This window comes from Apiotrichum porosum (assembly GCF_003942205.1).
Source record: "Apiotrichum porosum strain DSM 27194 chromosome Unknown scaffold_4, whole genome shotgun sequence".
Taxonomy (NCBI): Eukaryota; Fungi; Basidiomycota; class Tremellomycetes; order Trichosporonales; family Trichosporonaceae; genus Apiotrichum; species Apiotrichum porosum.
In genome coordinates, this window is record NW_021167111.1 from 1156360 (window position 1) to 1176113 (window position 19754).

Here is a 19754-nt window from a genome sequence, read left to right on the forward strand (position 1 = left end):
GAAAAGCGTGAACGGTGTTCTTCGACTCGAATCCTGCTGCGGGGCCGCGTTCCAGTACCGCTGTTGGGTGGCGGTCACGGCAGCAAAGAGCGGCACAAGGGGCTCTGTCCTGTGGAGCAGCCGCGTTTGTCAGCAGCGGCAGCTATGTCGGTCGCGGGATGGCAATGGCGTGAAGTAGGGGATGGGAGAATGGAAAGATGGATGATCACACTTGCAATCATGCACACGTCAGTGCCGCGATCGACCGACCACGGAGCCCAACAGCCAACAGCCGACCGCTCGGAACCGATAAAAGTGGGTGCACATGGTACACTCGAGATTCCAAAACAGCATCGCGCCACCGTAATCTATCGGCGGTGCCCGCATCAAATAGCGGCCTTCCTCTTCTCAGGATCTCACGCAGCCGCCGGTACTCGCATGGGCCAGACCCGATTAGTGATTCTTCAACTCTTTGAACTCTTTCGTAATGATAATATAGCCATGCATAATGAAAACCCACACCGTTCCTTCCTCAATCCGTAGAAAACCAGCTCCCCTCGGCCCGCGAGCTCCCAGTGAAGGGGTCAGACGAACTTGGGTATAAGCGTGACTGTGGTCCGGTTTTGCGTCGTTTCTACAGACAGTTGGTCGGTTGAGCGCGGAAATACTACACACTGGCGGCAACCAAGGTCGCGCTTAGAAGAGGCGCTGAGGCTTGCCCATGGTGGTCTTGATGTGGAGCGAGCCAACGTTCTGCCACTGCTTCTTGAGGAGCGAGATGAGGAAGTTGATCGAAAGCATGGTGTTCTGCATGATCTGGTCCTCCTCCATGTCGACGTGGCCGATGGCGACACCGAGGCAGAGAACCTTCTTGAGCTGGAACTTGATGGTCGAGCGAACCTCGTTGACCTTGCGGGCAAGGTCCTCGGAGTGCGAGACGGGCGAGGGGAACTTGCCGGCCTTGGAGAGACCGGGACCGAGGAGACGGGGGATCTGCTTGATGAGGGCCTCCGAGGCAAGGAAAGCGTCGTACTTGGCGGCGAGCTTCTTGACGAGCTTCTTGTTCTTGTTGAGCTTCTTAAGGTCCTCAACAGTCATGAAGGCGAGCTCCTCGTCGAGCTGCTTGGCACGGTCAACGTCCATGGCGTCGGCGAGAATGCAGAGCTGCATGCGGGGACGGGGAACGTGGGGGAGCTTGACGGTACCCGAGAAACGCTTGTCACGCTGCGACTAAGGAAAAAGTCAGCATGGGGTCAACGCGCGCGTGGGTGCAAAACTTGCGTCGTAGTTCTTCAGTCCGATCTGTGATGGTCAGTACATGTTCACAAGAGTTTGAGTCAAGGTCGGGACATCGAGGTCTTCGGCAGGTCCGTCTTTCGACAAAGTCCTCCCTTTCGAGCTCGCTGTCGCCGACGACGACGCTGATACGTGCCTGAAGCTCAACGGTCTCGACGAAGTTCCTCTTCTTGCCCTCGCCCTGAAGCGTTGTTGAAGTTGAGTAAGAGGTGGAAGAGAAGTGGTGGTGGTGGAGGAAGATGATCGGCGAATTTTTTTTCCGAATTTTGTCCGTGATGGCGACGATGACAGCCAAATCAATGACGGAAGGCGCGTGGGCGTGTTCGGGGAGCGCAAGGGCATCGTTGGGAGCGACAATGAAGGGGCATGCCAGAGAGGTTCAAGAACGGGAGGTCGAAATGAACAGACATAACCCAGTTGGAAGAAATGTGGCAACACAACGGTGAGGCGTGGATTGATGGATTCCAGCAGAAAAGGATCGATGCGAGGACGAACAGGGGTCGACAAGCATGCGAAGACCGAGAGGGTGTGACCGAGTGGCGTAAATGTAGAGGGCGAGAGCGGACAGACGTGAACCAAAGGGAGAAGGGCGAACAGAGACATGGGAGCAATACGTGCGCCACAAGCAACCAGGTGGAGCGGTTCGACAATCGGTTTGACGAGTTTGTAGAGACGTTTCCGCAAGCAGGGAACACGTTACAGATGGATAGGAGGTCGGCAAATGTACAGCAAGAGAAAGACATAGTCAGCCTCGTGTGCCATCGTTCAAATCTTTTGCAAACTCACGGCCTTCTGGCCCTCGAGGGAAGACTCGTGGAGGAGGGTCTTGATGGAGGCGCGCACGCTAGACGCTGCGAATGGTCAGAATTTTGTCATGGTCTTGTGCTGTTTTCGCGCTACTTTCCAGCAAGCTTAGACATAGTTGTTTTTGGTGTTGGGGTTGGGTTGGTGGACGAAGAGAACTGCAAGGTGGATTCAGTAGGTTTTGCTTCTGCGATGCTGTCAAACGGAAGCAAAATGTGCAATTTCGACAGATCGGCAACCATATTAAAGGACACCACATTCAGGGGTTTTTCCGGTCGCGCGGATGCATGTTTATCAAATATGGGCGCTGCGCCCTGTGATTCTGGATCTGTGGATCTGTGGGTCTGCGACGATTGCGGACAGAACAACAGTACGCCGTAGCAGCCGCAAGATATGTCACGTACTCTACTTATCCACTGGCCACTGGTGGCAGAAGGGGTGTCCCGGACCAGTACATTGGGATGCTAGACCCGTCCTTAGTCTGCATGGGATCTGCATCGTGGCAGGTGGTGACCACGCAGTCGTGTGGTAAAAACCGCAGAGTTATTGCAGCTTGTGAGCGTGAGGTACTTGTTTGTTGCCAATTGCCGGCCTGCTTCTCATCACCGGCCACTGATCCACTGATCACCGAAGTTACGGGTCCCAAACAAGTATCTTGTACAAGTGTACTGCTACACCCTTGTATTGTCTCACCTGGCCCCAGTGGCCAGCAGGGCTAGGGCCCACGCATGGCATGCTCAACGGTGCGTACTGTCGAGTGTCCTTCCCTACAAAGACGCGTATGCCTGGCCGTGCAGCGAAATCTGCCAGGAACTCGGGGCGAGTGTGGTGGAGTGTGGTGTTTTTTTTGTAACAAAAGTGCATACTCACTTCCAAACTCGCCCAACGGGCCAACGAACGATCAACCAACGCAAAAACTGACCACAAAATTGGTCTGAGAATGTCATCTCGTCCACCCCGTACCCCGTACACCTGCCTACCGGCCATCCCGCTGGTGCAGATGACTATCTGGAAAGCTGGAAAGCTGGGGCGCACACCGTACACCGCTTTGAGGGCGCTACAAGCCAAGAGGGGGCGCAGTGCCCCTCCAGCATCGAGCAGATCAGCGTGTGCTAGCGTGCGCACAAGCGCACAAGCTGACGAAGGAAGCAGGCGGCTCGTGTGTGGGCGACGGCAAGCTGGGGAGGGCGAGTGGGAGAAACGTAGAAGCGTTGGACAACTGAAACGTTTTCGCCACCAACACTTCTTCATCACTAAACACCTCCCCACTACCACGCAAGTGAGTACCAATTCAACGTGAACACGGAGGTGCAGGCGCCAGGCTGCTCGGAGTACCGCCTCCAGTCCAGCGGCAGTTCCTAACCCTTCGTGTCCGCCGTCCTTTGTCGTCCCGCGGACAGGCTGCCGTCGTTCAAGTGTTTGGCTGACAGCCCAAAGGACCAAAACGCCCAACGATGCGCTTCACCAGTGAGTCGAAAGGCCTCAGATTGGGACTGGAGACTATTGGGGAGGCTGCAGTGCGGTTCTCGAGCACCATGCGCATAGGTCTCGTGGAAGTAGTGGCACGCGCTGTCACTGGATTGCCGCTTCAGCTAACAGCGCAGAGACCAACAACCTTTACCACCACCCCCTAAACTGTGAGTTTTACGTCCTTTCTTGCCTTCAGAGATCAGTGCGACTGGGTGTTGGCTCAAAGAGACCGTACAGACGCGGCGGCGGTATAGTAACCCCATGTTTGGGGCGAACACACTGGGTCGGTGGTCCGAGGTGTGGTCGTCGTGGAGACGCTTGTGGGTGAGGTTCCCATGCGTCGCCACTGGCCACTGGGGGTGATCGACGCACGAGCCGTGGGAAAGTGGGTATCGTTTCCACCACTCGGAGCAAAGCAAAGCGTTTGTTTTTGGCTCTGAGCGAGTTTGAACGAGAGTGTTGGCGGACCGTGCGGGGGTAAATGGTGCCAGGTGATCGTGGCGGAAGTGTGTGACTGTCACTCGTCGAATTGGCATTCTGCTTCCATCTTTGCCTCAAGCATGACCTTGCGCTTGTGACTGGGATGGGTGCAGTGCATGTTCCAGGTGCATGTCATTTCCTGGCCTAGCCACTGGGGTTTGGTGGTGGCCGTGCGCAAACTAGGGGGAGTGGGAGGTGGGTCTTCGGTGGATCGGTGGAGTTCAGAGGATCAGAGGCAAAGTGGCGGTTTGATAAACCGGCGGAAAGTGGCGGCGCGGCGCGTTCCAGCATTTTCCGCCAAAAGATGCCTTTTGCACCGAGAGTTCGGGGAAACGTTGTAGGACCATGGTCGCTGGCGCCTTGGACTCAGGAGCGTGCTCTTTCTCAAGCCCGCCAACTTGGAAGGGCACTGCACTTTGGGAGAGGTGGACGAAAAGTCGGTCGTTTCCTCTCCAAAATCCTCCAAATTGGTTCATGGGACAGTCGTAGGCGTCTGGTGTGGTAGCGAGGGAGTGTGTGGCATGGTTTGGCTCTCGCCAAAATGTCTCCCTTTCCGTGGAAGTTTTGCTTTGAGGCGAGCATGTCTAATGGACATTGTGGCAGTTTCTTGCTTTAGGGAGGGTGGTAGCTGTCACAGCGGTGTATATGTCTGTACAGTGGGTCAGCCCTGATGATACCACAGTCCTCAAGCCTCCCGCTCCACTCCGTACCATGCCCGCCACTGCTACCACCGCCCCCTTCAACCGCACCGCCGACAACGGCATCCCCCTCTTCCCCTTCTCGTACGAGAAGAACTTGGAACGCCTCCTTGCCGTTGCGACTGCCGACGGCATCGAGCTCAAGAACGTCCTCGGCGACGGCAACTGCGCGTACCACGCTGTTGTCGATGCCCTTGAGCACCAGCACAATGTGCTCATCGGCTGGACGGACTTGTGTCGTCGCGTCGGTAATCGCCTCCGCGTCATGAAGGCCGCGGGCCAGATCATGATGCTGAGCAGTGGCTTGTGGACGGACCAGGAGTTTGAAGAGTACGTCGCCCGCGTCGAGCGCGCCGAGTTCCCCCCGGGCTGTGGCACCTCCCTGGAGTACGTCGACGAGCAGGCCTTCGTGGCCATGAGCATCGAGCTCCAGATGATCCTCCTGCTCCTCGAGCTCGCCGAGGCGGAAAAGACGGACGTGCCGGCGCCTGCTGGATCTCGCCAGCCGGCCATCCTGCCGGTGACCGAGTCACCTCGTGCTGAGGCGCCAAAGGTGAAGCCGTCCAAGGTGTCGCGTACAGTCGTCCAGGAGCAGATGGGTGTTGCCGAGCTCCAGCAGGAAATTGCCGATCGCGTCGTGGTCGTCAACAATATGGAGCAGATGGTGAAGGACGCAGACGACGCCGTCCACAAGCGCAGGCTCACAAGCAAGCTTGAGAAGCTCAAGGCGGAGCTTGTCACTTGCCAGATGAAGCTTGCCGAGGCCCCGCGGGCGCCTCCTTCCCCAAAGCAGAAGGCGGCGGCGACTTCAGACTCCTCTGCCGCTCCAACCGCCACACCGACATCCAAGTCGCCTGCAGGTCCAGGCCCCGCGCCCAGGTTGCCCACTGCTGTCGCCAAGCAGCCGGCTCTGAGCTCCTCCCAAGACGACCCCTCTTCACTGCTGTGTCCGAGCTCCTCCCCGGCCCAGACGCGTCGCGTTCGCCCCAGGGGAACAAGAGGCGTCTTCAGTTCGCGGCCATGGGACAAGAATTTGAATTGATCGATGCCGAAGACGGCTACAGTGCGATCGCGCACTCGATCCGGAGCCAACTTGGAATCAATGTTGCCTCTGACGTGGTCCGGGATCGTGCGGCGGCTGGTTTCCGGGTCTTGCAGTCGAAGGGCGGTACTGGGGCTGTCGATGCCATGACGCTGAGCGTGTTGGCAATCGCACTGAACGTAAGCTATCGAACATCAGCTTCATGCTAACCCCTCACAGGTTGCTACAAGCGTGCTCAGGACCGACGGAACCTTCACCTTATTCGATCCGTCAACGATAGACGACTCACCGCCGCTGCACCTGGCCATCATCATCGGGTATGCCTACGGCCCCAACAAGAGCGTCTTCTGTGGTATCAACATCGATTACCACGAAATTGAGCCAACGACAACCACACACAGGACTCACCTGGAGGCCTATGTGACCATTGTGCGCGGCAAACACGTCAAACTCGTGGACACGGTCGAGACATTGACCAGGGCAGTGGCCAACGCCGGTAGTGATGCCGAACGGCATGATGCCACGGCCAAGCTGAACGGCGCTCAGCAAGATTTGGCCAATACCCTTTCCCGTCGTTCTGTGGCCGTGCGCGAGCTTGCAGACGCCAAACAGGCACAGGCGGAGATGGACGAGCTGCGGGCAACCGCCAAGACACTGCGCGCTGAAGTTTTGGGGCATGAGGCCGAGGTGCAGCGCTTATGGCGCTCATGGAGCATAGCCCACGAGGCCAACAAGAGGCCGATTCACGCCAACGTCCAGCAAGCCCGTGCGCGACCCGTCTTGCATCCGCCAAGAGCCGAGTTGCGTTCAATGACGAGCTGAATCGTCTCGATGAGGACCTGCGCGCAGTTTCCAGGAGCGCTAGCCCCTCCCCAGCCCCACTCTCCCGCAAGCGTAAACGCGAGGAGGAGCCCGAGCCGGCCGACGACGACCACTCCAGCAGCAGCGATTCGAGCCAGAGCGATCACCCGAACGCCGCAGCGGGCCCAGCGACACCTTGGCTGCCCTTGAACTTCGACGAGATTCTCGATGTTCTGGTGAAACAGCTCACCAATGTGAGACCCTTGTCGGGACGCCTGGCTGAAATTGTCAAGTTGGAGGTGGCAGCCGGTGAGTTTGATTTGATCCTGGAAACGGGGTTGGCTATAGCCGATATACATATGTACATAGGCCCCGTCCACGTGGCACCCGATAAGGTACTGACTCCCAGGTGCTCGCCATGGAAGCGTACCCGAGTTACACATATGGGATCCGGGATCCAGCGCATCCTCCGCCTCGTATCGTCCCATTCTCGCCACTGCCTTGCTGCGGTCACCTCGAGTGTGTGCACCAGGCTGGGCTTGCACAGCATGAGCTCGACACGGTCCTGGACGTTGTGACGCCACACACTGTGCGTATTAGGCGTCAAGAAGAAGTCCTCGGCCTCCATGGCTGCCGCTGCCGCCGCAGGAATCACGCCAAATGCAGCCAGACGGGCCGCAATGGGTCGCAACCCAGGAATGTGGCCCCTCATGTCGGACACCAGCGCGCCCTCCGCGATGCTGTGGCGGAACCGGTTTGTCTGCCACAGTTCCATGCCGAGATTGTACTCGCCTTTCTACACGTTGGACACAACTGGGCCCTCAAGTGGCTGGTAGGGCCTGTTATGCGCTCCCAGCAACACATTGAGAGAGTGGAACGCGTCGCCGCTAAAGCAGCCTGGAGCGCCAGTTGCTGGCTCCCTCCAGCCCATGACGCCACTTGCGCGGTCGTAGCCATTGTACATGAACTTGGGGACGAGAACGAAGTTGTACTCCAGCAATCGATCACCCGCTGCATGGGGAAAGCGCCGGGCACAAGTGTCGGGGAATGATGGAGAATGCAGAGTGACGAAACAATTACTGAAATTACAATTTAAATACTGGGATTTGATTCCGTGCGTGGCAGACCAAAAGCTACCTGACACGTCCAGCCGTCGACGTCAGATCGCCATTGCCTCGCACAGGTTGGGCTCCGTGCGGCTGTGCGATCCTAGATCCTAGTCTGCAACCACTGCGAGACCATCTTAGGGATTTGCTATCTACATCCATGCATCCCTGCGTCATTGAGGCTCTCCATCTCCCCCGCAACCTGTTTCCCCTCTCCCCCACACCCACGCTGACCGAAAAATGTGAAATATTTTGTGCACCGGCACTCCTCCTGAGCCTCAGTATGGACGCTTGATTGCGAGCTTGGAAGGCTGTGGTTTTATTTTTGAGAGTTCACAAGACAAGTTCGTCTGTTGTTGCGTTCGGTACGTTATGGCTCCTGAGAACAGATCGACTGTACGCGGAAGAGGACCCAGGCGGTGAAGAGCGCTGTATGGACGAGGGTGATGGTGTGTTCACACATCGACCCCGCCGGTGTCGATATTCATGGCACCGTCGTTTGTCGTCGACGTCGACAGGTAGAGGGGCGCTGACGAGCGTGAGAACGAGCCGTGGGCTTGGTGGGGGGGTTGTCACCGATGGTGAAGATACAGGATCGGCAGGTGCGGTCGTGATTGGCTGTCCTGCGACGGTCTTCTGCCACTTGCGCCGCTGGTCGTAGTGCTTGGTGCCCCGGACATTAGATCCCTTTCCGGTTGGGAGGATCTTGCCGTCGGCGCAGACAAAACAAGTGCGTGGAATACTCTTCTTGTCTGGCAAGGTGCCGCGCTTCTTCTTGGCGTCGTGACACGGCAGGCAGAGACGGAATGGCCACACAAATTCGGCCGTCTCGTCGGATGCGCCACAGCCAGGCTCGATGCAGGCTGCCCACAGGGGAGGAGTCGATGGCATCTTGGGGACGCGATCCCTCATGTAGCAGGGACTGCACTTCTGGGCTTCGTCGTAGAATCGGTGGGTGTGGTTGGTATTACCACAGCCAGCGGTCGAACATGCTTGCAGAGGTCGCCAGATGATACCGGCGTCCTAGACATGGCGCACTTCCCTGGCGAGCTCGGCCTCCAGGACAAAGAACTCGTCGTTGGCGTCAAAGCTGTCGTCGGCGTCGGACGGCACAAGCTCGGGCGACTTGACACCGTCGGCAAGCTTCATCTCGTCGATGGCACCGGTCTTGCGCGAAGCCTGGTAGCACCGGCGACACATCTGCCAGCGAACGTACCAGGCCGTACTGTCGCCACTGCCCCTGAGTTTCTCGGGCCTCGGCACACGACAGACGCGGCAGTGCTCGACGCTGGGGTCCTCGGGTGGAGCGTCCTGGGGGAGGGGGTCGGGGACGAGTGGCTCGAGCAGGAGGTTGTTCATATAGCGGAAGTGGTAGCACTGTCCGCACAGTCCCCAGTCCCACACAAACCTCGACTTGACCTTGTGGCACTTGCGGCAGGTGCGGTCGCGCATGTCACCAGGGTGAATGCGACTTGTGCGGTCTCTGTTGTAGCAAGACTCGCACATGCCGCGCTTGAACTTGCCCGCGGCGACCTGGTCGCCACACTCGCCGCAGAAGCGGGCCTTGGTCATGGACAAGACGAGGAGGAGGCCTTGACGGGTGTCGCGCCGGTAGCAGTTGAAGCAACGTTGGTGACGGCGCACAAACGGTCCATCGTCCGGGTCACGGCCGCAGACGCAGCAGTTACTGCCGAGAAGCATCGGTACCTTGTTGCAGCGCGCGCAGCGCTGGCATTTTGTCAGCAAGGAGCGCCACATTGCCACATCTTCACGAGCACTCACTTTGGCTTGGCCGGTGTAGCCGTTTGCTCCCGCCTCTCGGAACCATTGGCCCGTCTGGCAGTCGGGGCACCAAAATGCGTTGAGCGAGTGGTAGCACTCATCGCACACCTGCTTTGTCAATCTCCATCCATACACAGCACCATTCATCTCACAACACCATATGCACTCACCTCGGCACCGTCATGCGATCGTGTGGCCTTCTCCTTCTCGCCCTCAGGACACATCTCGCACCAATGGTCGACCAGGGCGCGCCTCTCGTCGATCCTGGCACGCTCGATACATGTCCAGCAGGAGCGCTGGCCGTCGGCGTCGGCACCGCTAAACTTGGAGGGACCTCCGGTGCCACCACATTCGCGGTAAATGTACTGCCTGTAGTTGGGCAGCTCGCGAATGTAGCCGGCGAGGTCGGCGACGGCGGGGTGGTCGGCGCGAAGCTCACCGGTGGCGAGGAGCTCCTGGACGGTGCTCACGCGGACATGAGGGAAAGGACGGGCGGCCTCGGGCCCGGGCTTGCTCGTGCTCGCCTTCTGGAGGTAACGGGCCGAGATCTTGTCGGCATCGCGCGAGACGACACGGAGCAGCTCGATCCTGCGCGACATGCGTTCGGCGCGCCTGGCTTCTGCCGAGTCGTCGTCCTGGCACACGGGGTGGTCCGCAATATATGCGTCGCGGCGAAACTCGAGCTCATCCACAAAGTTGGGGTTGCGGAGGATGAGCTCGAGGTTCGACTGACCGTTCCGGCACCAAGCGCGTTCGAGCTGGGGACCAAGGGTGTACCTGGGCAGCAGGAAGGGCTCAAGCACACCGCGGTGTGCGAGCTTGTCCAGCAGCGCGTGGGCACCTGCACGCGTCTGCTCAATGAAGTGCTCGAGGACACCAGCACGCGTGCTGCCGCGGAACATGTTGGTGCCCCAGCTCTCGATGTCGAGGTTGAAAGAGCTGAGGTCGTCGAGCTCGTCCACGGATGATGGGCTCCTAAACAGCTCGTGGTGGCGGCCGTGGGATGCGAGGGACGGCGCGAGGGGGTGGCGCGGAACACCAGCAAAGCAGAAGGGGAGGCCATCGGCGCGGCCATGAATGCCGACCAGGCCGTCCGCTCGGAAGTAGCCCTGCGAGAGACACTCCTGCGCCAAACGCAGCGCGGCGCCCATTTCGCGGAGGTGGCGGGGACGTGGCGGAGGGAAGACGTCATCGCAGTCGTCCTCGGCCCGCTGGATGCAACGGGCGAGCAGCTCCAGGATGGTGCGCGTGTCGGTCTGGTCCGAGAACACAAAGGTCGGGACACCGCCCTTGTTTCTGGTGAGGGGGGGTCCTTCAGGGCGGCGTCTTGTCGTGTCAGTTTCTTCTTCTGTCTCTCCATCACAACCACCACTGCCACACAATCCCGACTTACTCCTTCCACCTGCGCTCCAGCTCGTCAAACTTCGGCAGCCATGACTGCACATCGGCTCCCAGTTCATCCACTCGGCCTTGGGCGCGTTGTACCTTTGGATCAAGCGCGCGATGTCGGGCTCGGGCAGAGGAGCAGACCAGAGGAAGTCGTCGCCCTCCGGCAGGCCGTCTACAAAGGCGCGGTACCAGGCCAGCTCATCGACCCATTGTTGCCGCAGGTGAGCACTGCACGTCCCGTTGTGAGACGCAGCATGGAGAGGCGCCAGCCGGTTGAGGATGCCGGCGATGGCGTCGGTCGAGCGACCGGCACGATGGAGGTGCTTCGCGAGAATGCGCAGGCGGGCGACTTCGTCGAGGCCCTGGCCCTTGAACCAGTTGAATATCCAGGTCGTGGCCTGGACGTTGCCGTCGATGTGACCGTTGACGACCTTGCCATTGACCTTGAAGCTGTCTCTCGTCAGCACTTGGATCTCCATCGGCCTGTCCTGCGTCAGCCATTCACACCGACTGCTACTTTCAATCAAGCGCCATCTTGTCGCGTCTATTCGCACCTCCGAGACGGATGTGCAAACGAGGCAACCGCGCTGCTGTTCCAAGACTCGGTCAAGCCCATCCTGCTCTCCCACATCGACACGGAGCTCTTCCTTATTCCTCTGCAACTCAAAACATCAAACGACTTACAGCTTGTCGCGCTGGTCGGGCAACCTCTGCATCTGGACAACTCGCTCGACGATGTTGGCGTAGCGCTGGTAGAAGCGCAGTTCCGGCGAGTCGGCATCCACCTTGTCGTCCGCGGCAACGAGGGGAGCGAGCCATCCCCTGAACCATCCGTTGAGACGCTCGCGCAGGGGGAGGCCGCTGTACACGCTGTACTTGGCGCCAGCAACGTACGACTCGGTTGCGTCGCACCAGCGAGCGGGGAGGACAAGCTGTGGCACTGTTAGCTTGCATCATTCAACTCAACATACGTCGTCCACCGTCGGCTGTTCGACTTCCACGGCCGCGAGCTCGAGCTCGAAGCGACGAGGAAGATCGGCAATGGTGCACAGCATTGCCTCATGGTTCTTGCGCTGCGCCCCCGTCACCTTGGTGTACCGCTCATCCAGGTGGATAGTCTGCTCGGCGGCCTTGGGCTTGGTGGCGGCCACAGGGTGCTCTTCTGATGCCGCGGCCTCGAGCTGCTGCTGCAGGCGGGAGGTGATCGAGGTGAGCACCTCCGTGTCGAAAACCGCTGGCAAGAATTTCTTGAAAGGGGCGAATGTGGCAGGGGGAGACGAGGGGGAGTGCGTGTGAGAGGGAAGTCGGACGAGGGGGAATGTGGGGCGTTGAGACGGTGCCGATCCCATTGGTGGCGGTACAGCTGTCTTCTCAACCTCGGCGCGCTCAATGTCGAGCTGAACCAAGGCCAAGTCGTTGACGAGCGTGGCCGTCTGTTTGGCGTGGCGCTGCCTCTTGTCGGGGGCACGTGGACTGTGGTTTGAGAGGGTAGACGGCACTTGCATGGCGGTAAGTGAGGAGTGCAAATGGTCCATGGTTGGGGAAGAACCGCCCCAGCGTTGCCACTAGATATAGCTCTCTGATCTCTGTGGCCCTGTGGGAAGCGTTGGGGCGTCGGGTGTCACAGCGCACAAGCGCACAAGAAGCATCGGGCTGTGACACCTTGGCACGGAGACCGCCGGCGACCTAGCACGCAGCACCAGCGCACCAGGGCGCATGCAGAGGGGGTCGTCGGGTGGCTGGATTCACAATTCACGACGATCATGTTTTGGGCTCCACGACGATCAGCGTGAGCTCCCTAGCTCCACGCTCGGGGACGCTCGGGGACGTCGCCACACCGGCCACACCTGGGAGGACACTTAGGCTCTCGAAGCGTGTGACATACTGCTCCAACATGCGTTTTGTGGGCGCCTCGAGTCTCCGATGCCAGGCCGCATGCAGCATGGCAGCACACATGCACCCACGATGCACCGACAAAGATCCACAGCTCCACAGGCCACAGGCCACAGGGCGTATCCGTGTACTCACCAGAAGCTCAGAAGCATCCCTCCCGCACACAGCAACCCCATGGTGTGCCGTGCGCCAGTGCGCAGTGCACCGCTTGTAACGTGGTCCGACGTGGCCGACGCGCGACGCGCCGACGTGTGGGGCGCGTGGCACATAAAAAATCCCACACGCAATTGACACTCTTCTGTTTGCACCGTCACCCATCCACCATCACCTTCCTTCCCACGTCACCTTCCTTCCACCGTCACCTTCCACCACCACCTTCCACAGTCATCCACTGTCTCACCCTCATCCTACTCTCATCCTCATCCTATGCTGTCTGCCATCATGCTCCTTTCCCCAAACAAGCCCTTCCAACCTGAACACACACCAGGAGCGGCGTCATCATCGTCTGCGAGTGAGTGAGAACTGCCTTCAAGCTGGTGTTGACCTATGAGGCCCCGCTGCACCTTCGCCAGTCTCGTTCAGGTCGGACCAACCTCGTCGTCCTTCACAACCTGCTCGCCCTCTCCCCCCCTTCTCTCTGGTCCCTTCCTCCAGTTTTGTTCGTCCTCAGGACATGCAGCGCACCGTCACAACTCAGCCCGGCACCGCTACTGCCGCCGACCCCATCATCCACTGGGACCAGTTTGATGGCCGCCCCCTGGCCGGTTACGTCAAGACCGCTGCAGGAAGCAAGGCGTTGAGTACGCTCTCTGTAGTGGTCTCTGGTGTCTATCCTATCGGTTCGACCGACAAGGAAGCCGGCTTCTTCCCGGCGTACCGCGACTTCCAAGAGCTTGACGAGGCCGAAAACCCCCCCTTCTACGGGTCTACAGTCTCTCGTTCTCTCGTGCCAGCGCTCAAGGACAGCACATACGTGCTTAAACACGTTCGCCGTGCCAAGGTAGCAGCAAGTTTGCCATACATTCCCTGTGTCCTCGTCGTCGACGGGAAGCCCTGGGTTGGATCCGCGTTTGTGTACAGCGAGAAGAACGTACCGGCAATTGTGCGCAATGCCAAGGCCAACTACCGCCTGGAGGCCAACACCTCCTTTGCCCACCGCTCTGTCTCTCGTCTTGTCGTGGCCGACCCCAGCCCATTCGCCCTTCTCAATGTCTGCCCCGCCCCAGACTCTGTCTCGGGTATGGACGCCATCAAGTACGCCACCTCGGCCCAACGTTATCACTCTCTCGGCATTGACCTCCTCGTCGATTTATTACAATGCCAGACAGGGTGGTCCAGACCGGTCGCGTGCGTGCCGAGCTCCATCACGCCTGGGACCAGAAGCATCCTGGTCGGACGACCAAAAGGTGTTATGGTCTGGGAATGGAGCAGAATGACGAAGAGAAGCAGAAGGATGACGACCCATTGCAAGCAGAGGTGTTCAACATCCGCAGCCCACCCGTTCTGTTCCCTCCTCTGAAGCGTGCCCGACCAGCCGCCCATGACCAGGAGGATATCGAGCTGGAGGACGAGGACGAGGACCCGCTGCCCGTCGACCCAGACGCGCAGTCGCAGATCAACGTGGCCGACATCCGCCAGCGTATGGTGAGCATATATTGGCAAGGTTAAAAGCTAACCATTCAGCTTGCCGGTGATTGTCCCTGGACCGGTCAGCCGCGCTCGGAGCGCTATCTTTCGGAGATTGACAAGAGCCTCTCTCTCCCACTGTGGTCCAAGGTCGACAAGTTTGCTGCAGCAGTGAGTAACACACCCTCCGATGGCTTGTTGACGGCAGGTCCAGCGCACCAACGTCGTCGTCGTCGACTCTGGCACCGGCTCGGGCAAGTCGACCCAGTGAGTTCCATCAGAAATTCATTTCTCACCACTCTCAGACTGCCTCTTCTCCTGCTTCATGCGCTGCACGCGTCTGGCATGTCGACCGCCAAGATTGCAATGACCCAGCCGCGGCGCATTGCAGCCACCGAGGTGGCCAAGAGGACGGGAACGCTGCTTGACAGTAAGTGCTATACCGAACGGCCACATGCTGATAGGCAACTAGGCCCGCTCGGCAGTGGCGAACTTGTTAGCCTCATGATGCGTGGCAAGAAGGTCAACGTGAATGCACCACTTGTGCTCATGGCCGACGGCCTCCTCCTCCAGTTGCTCAAGACCAACCCCAACCTGGAAGGCTACGACGTTGTCATTGTCGACGAGGTGCACGAGCAGAGCCCGAACCTCTGCATCCTTCTCGGCCACCTCCATCGAGTACGTCTTCGTGTGATGCAGCATGGAAACTGACAACAGGTTCTTGGTATGCGGCCCGACCTCAAAGTCGTCCTCATGTCGGCCACTGGACGCAACGACGTGTTCATGGCGCACTTCGCCGGCTTCTCGCCCGAGCTCGTGGACCTGCCCGCCCAAAAGAAGTCGATCTCGGAGCACTACCTCCAGTGCGACGCCGTCGACTGGGTTGATACCGCAGCCCAGGTCGTTTGTCACATCCTGCACGACGGCGATCTTCTGGCGAGCATCGACAGCACCGATGGCGACATTCTCGTCTTCTGTGCGACAGAGGCGCACATCCATCAGCTGTTCGACACGCTCAACGACCACTTGGATGTCGCCATGCTCAACGTCAACCTGCACAAGCTGTATCGTGCGCAAGATATGGCTGAGCAGGAGCGTGTCATGGCCGACGAGTATGTCGACCCGGTTGATGGCAAGGTGACGACCGAGCCCACGGCGACCAATGTGCGGAGGCGTAAGGTCATCATCTCGACCAATGTGGCCGAGACAAGCCTCACGTTCCCCCACCTCGACTTCGTGGTGGACTGTGGTGAGCACAACGTCTCTCGCTACTTGGCGGAGGATGGATCGGTGGAGATGCTGCGTGTGCCATGCAGCAAGTCGAGCATGACCCAGCGCAAGGGCCGCGTCGGTCGCATGCGTCCCGGATACTACATTGGCTTGTTCACCGAGGTCTACTGCAACGTCAATATCCCAGACCACGACGAGGAGGCCCCCATCACCATGTGCGATCTGAGCCCGATCCTGCTCAACTTCCTCAACACCCTGCCCGGTGGCCTTGTCCGCGACTTCCGGTCCTTGGTGAGTTGGCACGACAACTATCGAGCAACACTAACGCGTCCAGCTCGCCCATCGAGTGAGCAGATGTACCGTGCTGCCGCCTGTCTCGACGTTCTCGGCTTCGTCAAGGATGGACCAAACGGCATCGCCCTCACCGAAGACGGCAAGCTCGCGGCGGAACTAGGCCTCAGCCCTCCATTGGCGAGGATGTTCCTCGACGCCGCCACGTCCGACTACCCGCACGCCGTACTCGTCCTCATCGCAGTCATCGAGAGGGTAAGTCATTAAACTGGTTGCACAACTGCTGACGGTTGCAGATGGACGGATTAGGCGCGTCGCACGTGCAGTCCAGAACGAGCTCATCCGACCCGTCGTTGCCGAGGCCAAGGCGCTCCTGTCGCACCCAGCCAGTGATCACCTCACTGAGCTGAACCTCTGGAACATGTGGGACGAGTACCGCCGGCGTGAGTACTGACCGTTTAGTCCAAGTTTTGTGTTGCTGACACCACCAGGACGTCTCGATCACGCTTTTGCCTACAAGGCCTCCATCCACTGGGAGGCTTGTAAGAGCATCCAGCTCCGCGTGGCCGAGCTGCTCGACCTTTGGAAGCGTGTCCTCAAGACCGAGCCTCCTTCGCCCTGTGCTCCCCGAGACGGCTGGACCACTGCCATGACCAAGGCCCTGTTTCAAGGATACCGAGGCAACCTGGCCGTCCAGGTCAACGTCGGCACTGTCCACCGGCCAGCCTTCGTTTACCGAAATGTGAACGAGGCCATCAACTCGGGCGCTGAGGGTCTCGACCTGCACCTCGGCCACACGTGCGTGCTCAAGCCCATGTTGCCTAAGTACCTCGTTTACTCCTCGGTAGGTCTCGGCACACGTCAGAGGATGCCGCTGACTCGATGCAGCTGTCATACCGCCCGGGCGAACGCAAGACGTACATCGAAAACGCCACTGTCACCGATGCAAGCGTGGCCGGGTGGTGCATCGGTACTGGCATGACCCCGATCCCGCAAGCACGCCAACATGACCCCGATCCCGCAAGTACGCCAACCGGTGCCAGGTGTCGCCGTCAAAAGAGATCACGTCGATGGGCTTATAGCCTCTCAAACGCGCCTCAACCACCCGTCATCCTCCCACTCGTTTGGACGAACACTCCATCCAGGACAACAACGGTAAGACGCTATGCTGCGCTAACGCACCAGCACGTGAAGGGAACGCGTCTGTGACAGCGTTCCTCCTCTACACCTATTTCACAATTTTCGGTCAGCGCGTGTGTGTGTGTGGGAGCGTAGGAGGTGATGGGTAGAGGGAGGGAGGGAGGGAGGGAGGGAGGGAGGGAGGGAGGGAGGGAGGGAGGGAGGGAGGGAGGGAGGGAGGGAGGGAGGGAGGGAGGGAGGGAGGGAGGGAGGGAGGGAGGGAGGGGGACGGGAAGGGGGGGACGGGGACGGGAAGGGGGGGGGGGGGGGGGGGGGGGATCGCGTTCAGAGTCCGACAGTCGATTGGTTGGTGGATATAGCGTATCAACGAGATATGAGATCTGTAAGAGAAGACATACATCACGTTTCCACATGTTCGCTTCGGTAGTGACCCCCCACATCGGTTGCTGCCCGCTCGGTTGGCGGTGTGAGCGCATGTCCCCCCGCGGCTGCCGTGCCGTCCGCTCGTCCTCCATCGAGTGACTGCACCAGCCCCACCCAAGCGCTCAGCGCGCGCGCTCTGTCGGTGATCGGCAACGTGGTTCGCAAGCCTCGTGGTCATGGGTGTGACATTGGTAAGTCGCTCCACGATGGCCTTGACGTGCTCGCGGAGGTTGTTGGGGCACAATAGGCGCGCCGAACAGCGGGAGCTGTGTACCTGTGGCCGCAGCAACCGTGCTTACCAACGTCATCCCCGTGGCACCAGTGAGTTGCGGGACGTTCATGGGCAGGTACACGGCATCTTCGTGACTCCGTCGCAGCTGAACAAGCTCCGACTGCAAAGTTTCCAGGAGCAGGTTCTTCTGCGAGGTCGTGGGACCGTCACTGGCCTTCCGAAGGTACGCCTCGATTGCCACAAAAGCTGAGCCTCGAGCTGCACAGTCGTACGTGCCGTCCTTGAAGTGGCGACCACGTTGAGCGGTGGCGGCGTCGAAAGCGGCCGTTGTCGGTGGCGGAGATCTTGCCGCGGACGAATTCAGTTCCCTGTGCGCCCTGTCCAGGCGCTCCTTGGGAATTGATCGCATCGCAGGATCGCAGGACTGCGTGCGTCGTGGTATGCCCGATAGTGCCTCGACTTGATATTTGCGCACTCGTCCTCGGCAGCGCGAAGCTTGTACACCTCGGCAGCAAGCTCCTGCACCTCCTGACGCAGACCCTCAAAGTCGAGGAGTTTTGGGCCGTCGTCCTGGCGCTTGCGCTTTTGAGGACGACGGGGCTCAGCATCGTCCGAGAACATGTCTCGGTAGACATCGCTGACGCCCCAGAATCGTCCGAGCGACGTACCACCGCTGGAAGACGGCGACACAAAGGCGATGGTTATGGCACACGTCATCATTCACAATGGCGAGCGGGGACACCTTGTCGAAGGTACCCGAAGCACGGAAGACATGAACATCGATCTGCCAGTCGTCAGCACCGGTCTTCTTTGGCATTCGTCTCGCTCTCACGTTGAGGAACACGGCAACTGCTCCAAGTGCCTTGGCGTCCATCTGCGTCTTGTTGCGCAGGCCGTGCAGGTACTCGCCCCAGCTGGTCGTTGTCATCTTGCCGGCAATGTCGGCGCCACTGCGCTGCCACGCTTCCAAGTACGCCACAGCCTTCTGGCGCAGGTCACCAGGGGCTGCGACGATACCCAGCTGGCTCTGCAGCGAGTGCGAGACCGCCTCGAAACCATCGGCGGCATACACCCGGTGAACGTCCTGGTCGGCCGCTGCGATGTAGAGGCGCGCCACGTTTCGCTGCAGCGTGTGCGCGTCGTTGTCGCGCGAAAGGAGCCCAGGGATCGCCTTGAGGGTCTTGGGGACGAGGACGATCTGGATGGCAGCCACAATCTGCTGGCGCAGGTTGTTGAGCTCTTGCCTCATGCGGTCGATCTCGCCGCCAATCCACGTCTTGTCGCGGCGGTCGGCAGGGTCATCCAGGATTGCCTGGTAACGAGGCAGGCCAATCTCTCGCTCCCACATCTCCTTGCGAAGCATGTGGAGGTCGCCCACACCGACGTTGACGTGCGGGGCAATGTTGACGGCCAGGTAATGACCGACAGATGCACGAGGACCATCGTACTCGGAGATCGCAGCGATGACCACGGCCTTGTCGGCAGCCCCTGGGACCCATTGCGTCGGGTCGATGTGGTTGTAGCCGCCACACGGCTGCAAAATGACGATCGTCTTTCCCAGCTCAATGGCGAGCGCGACGAGGACCTGCGAGTCTGCGTATTCGGGTTCGTCGTCGTCCGTTCGCTCGACCCGACGGATATACGCCTCAAACTGGGCAGCCGACACTGCGCCACAGTTGACAATGTGAGCATCGTCTGCCAGCATTTTGCGGAGGCGAACACCAACACGCTTGCGCAACTGCTTCCAGTCCACATCGGTGACGTTCCACTAGCTGGTCAGGGACTCGACAAGAGCCAAGAAGCAGCAGTGGCCCCTGCCCTCGACATTTTGGAGTTGTAGGCCGTCGTTGGTGGCCACAGCAAGGAGGCTCCTCTTGTTCTCGTCGGCCGTGAACAAGTGTATCGGGACGCGGTTACCGTCCTTTCGGTTGAACGGGGCGGCCGTTGGGTTTGGAGGCATGGTGCCAGAGGAGGGGAGCTTGGAAGCTTTGGGAGCGTCAGCGCTGACCCGCACGAGTGGCGGACGTCTGCACCGCAGCCACACCTACACCCTCCTCTCCCCAATCATTGCC

The 19754-nt window shown here is 59.7% G+C and overlaps 5 protein-coding genes across 5 annotated transcripts; 2 read left to right on the forward strand and 3 right to left on the reverse strand.

Moving 5' to 3' along the window:
- Positions 1 to 675: 675 nt before the first annotated feature.
- Positions 676 to 2195, reverse strand: EHS24_007170 (uncharacterized protein; the record flags this gene model as incomplete). Its single annotated transcript, XM_028622544.1, has 4 exons — positions 676 to 1209; positions 1361 to 1456; positions 2062 to 2119; positions 2176 to 2195. The coding sequence occupies 4 exons, from the start codon at positions 2193 to 2195 to the stop codon at positions 676 to 678; spliced, it is 708 nt and encodes a 235-aa protein (XP_028477436.1).
- Positions 2196 to 4740: 2545 nt separating this feature from the next.
- Positions 4741 to 7122, forward strand: EHS24_007171 (uncharacterized protein; the record flags this gene model as incomplete). Its single annotated transcript, XM_028622545.1, has 5 exons — positions 4741 to 5587; positions 5632 to 5948; positions 5989 to 6535; positions 6646 to 6879; positions 6980 to 7122. 5 exons carry the CDS (start codon positions 4741 to 4743, stop codon positions 7120 to 7122), a joined length of 2088 nt encoding a protein of 695 aa, XP_028477437.1.
- A 1577-nt stretch (positions 7123 to 8699) lies between these two features.
- Positions 8700 to 12382, reverse strand: EHS24_007172 (uncharacterized protein; the record flags this gene model as incomplete). Its single annotated transcript, XM_028622546.1, has 5 exons — positions 8700 to 9404; positions 9459 to 9566; positions 9629 to 11330; positions 11532 to 11779; positions 11819 to 12382. 5 exons carry the CDS (start codon positions 12380 to 12382, stop codon positions 8700 to 8702), a joined length of 3327 nt encoding a protein of 1108 aa, XP_028477438.1.
- Positions 12383 to 13181: 799 nt separating this feature from the next.
- Positions 13182 to 17079, forward strand: DHR2_3 (putative ATP-dependent RNA helicase dhr2; the record flags this gene model as incomplete). Its single annotated transcript, XM_028622547.1, has 13 exons — positions 13182 to 13251; positions 13313 to 14087; positions 14147 to 14384; positions 14424 to 14537; positions 14581 to 14633; positions 14672 to 14796; positions 14839 to 15044; positions 15084 to 15887; positions 15951 to 16142; positions 16219 to 16330; positions 16379 to 16731; positions 16776 to 16930; positions 17073 to 17079. 13 exons carry the CDS (start codon positions 13182 to 13184, stop codon positions 17077 to 17079), a joined length of 3204 nt encoding a protein of 1067 aa, XP_028477439.1.
- Positions 17080 to 17572: 493 nt separating this feature from the next.
- On the reverse strand, positions 17573 to 19642 carry EHS24_007174 (uncharacterized protein; the record flags this gene model as incomplete). The annotated part of the gene is made up of 4 exons (XM_028622548.1): positions 17573 to 18050; positions 18158 to 18319; positions 18393 to 19450; positions 19508 to 19642. The coding sequence occupies 4 exons, from the start codon at positions 19640 to 19642 to the stop codon at positions 17573 to 17575; spliced, it is 1833 nt and encodes a 610-aa protein (XP_028477440.1).
- Positions 19643 to 19754: the final 112 nt, after the last annotated feature.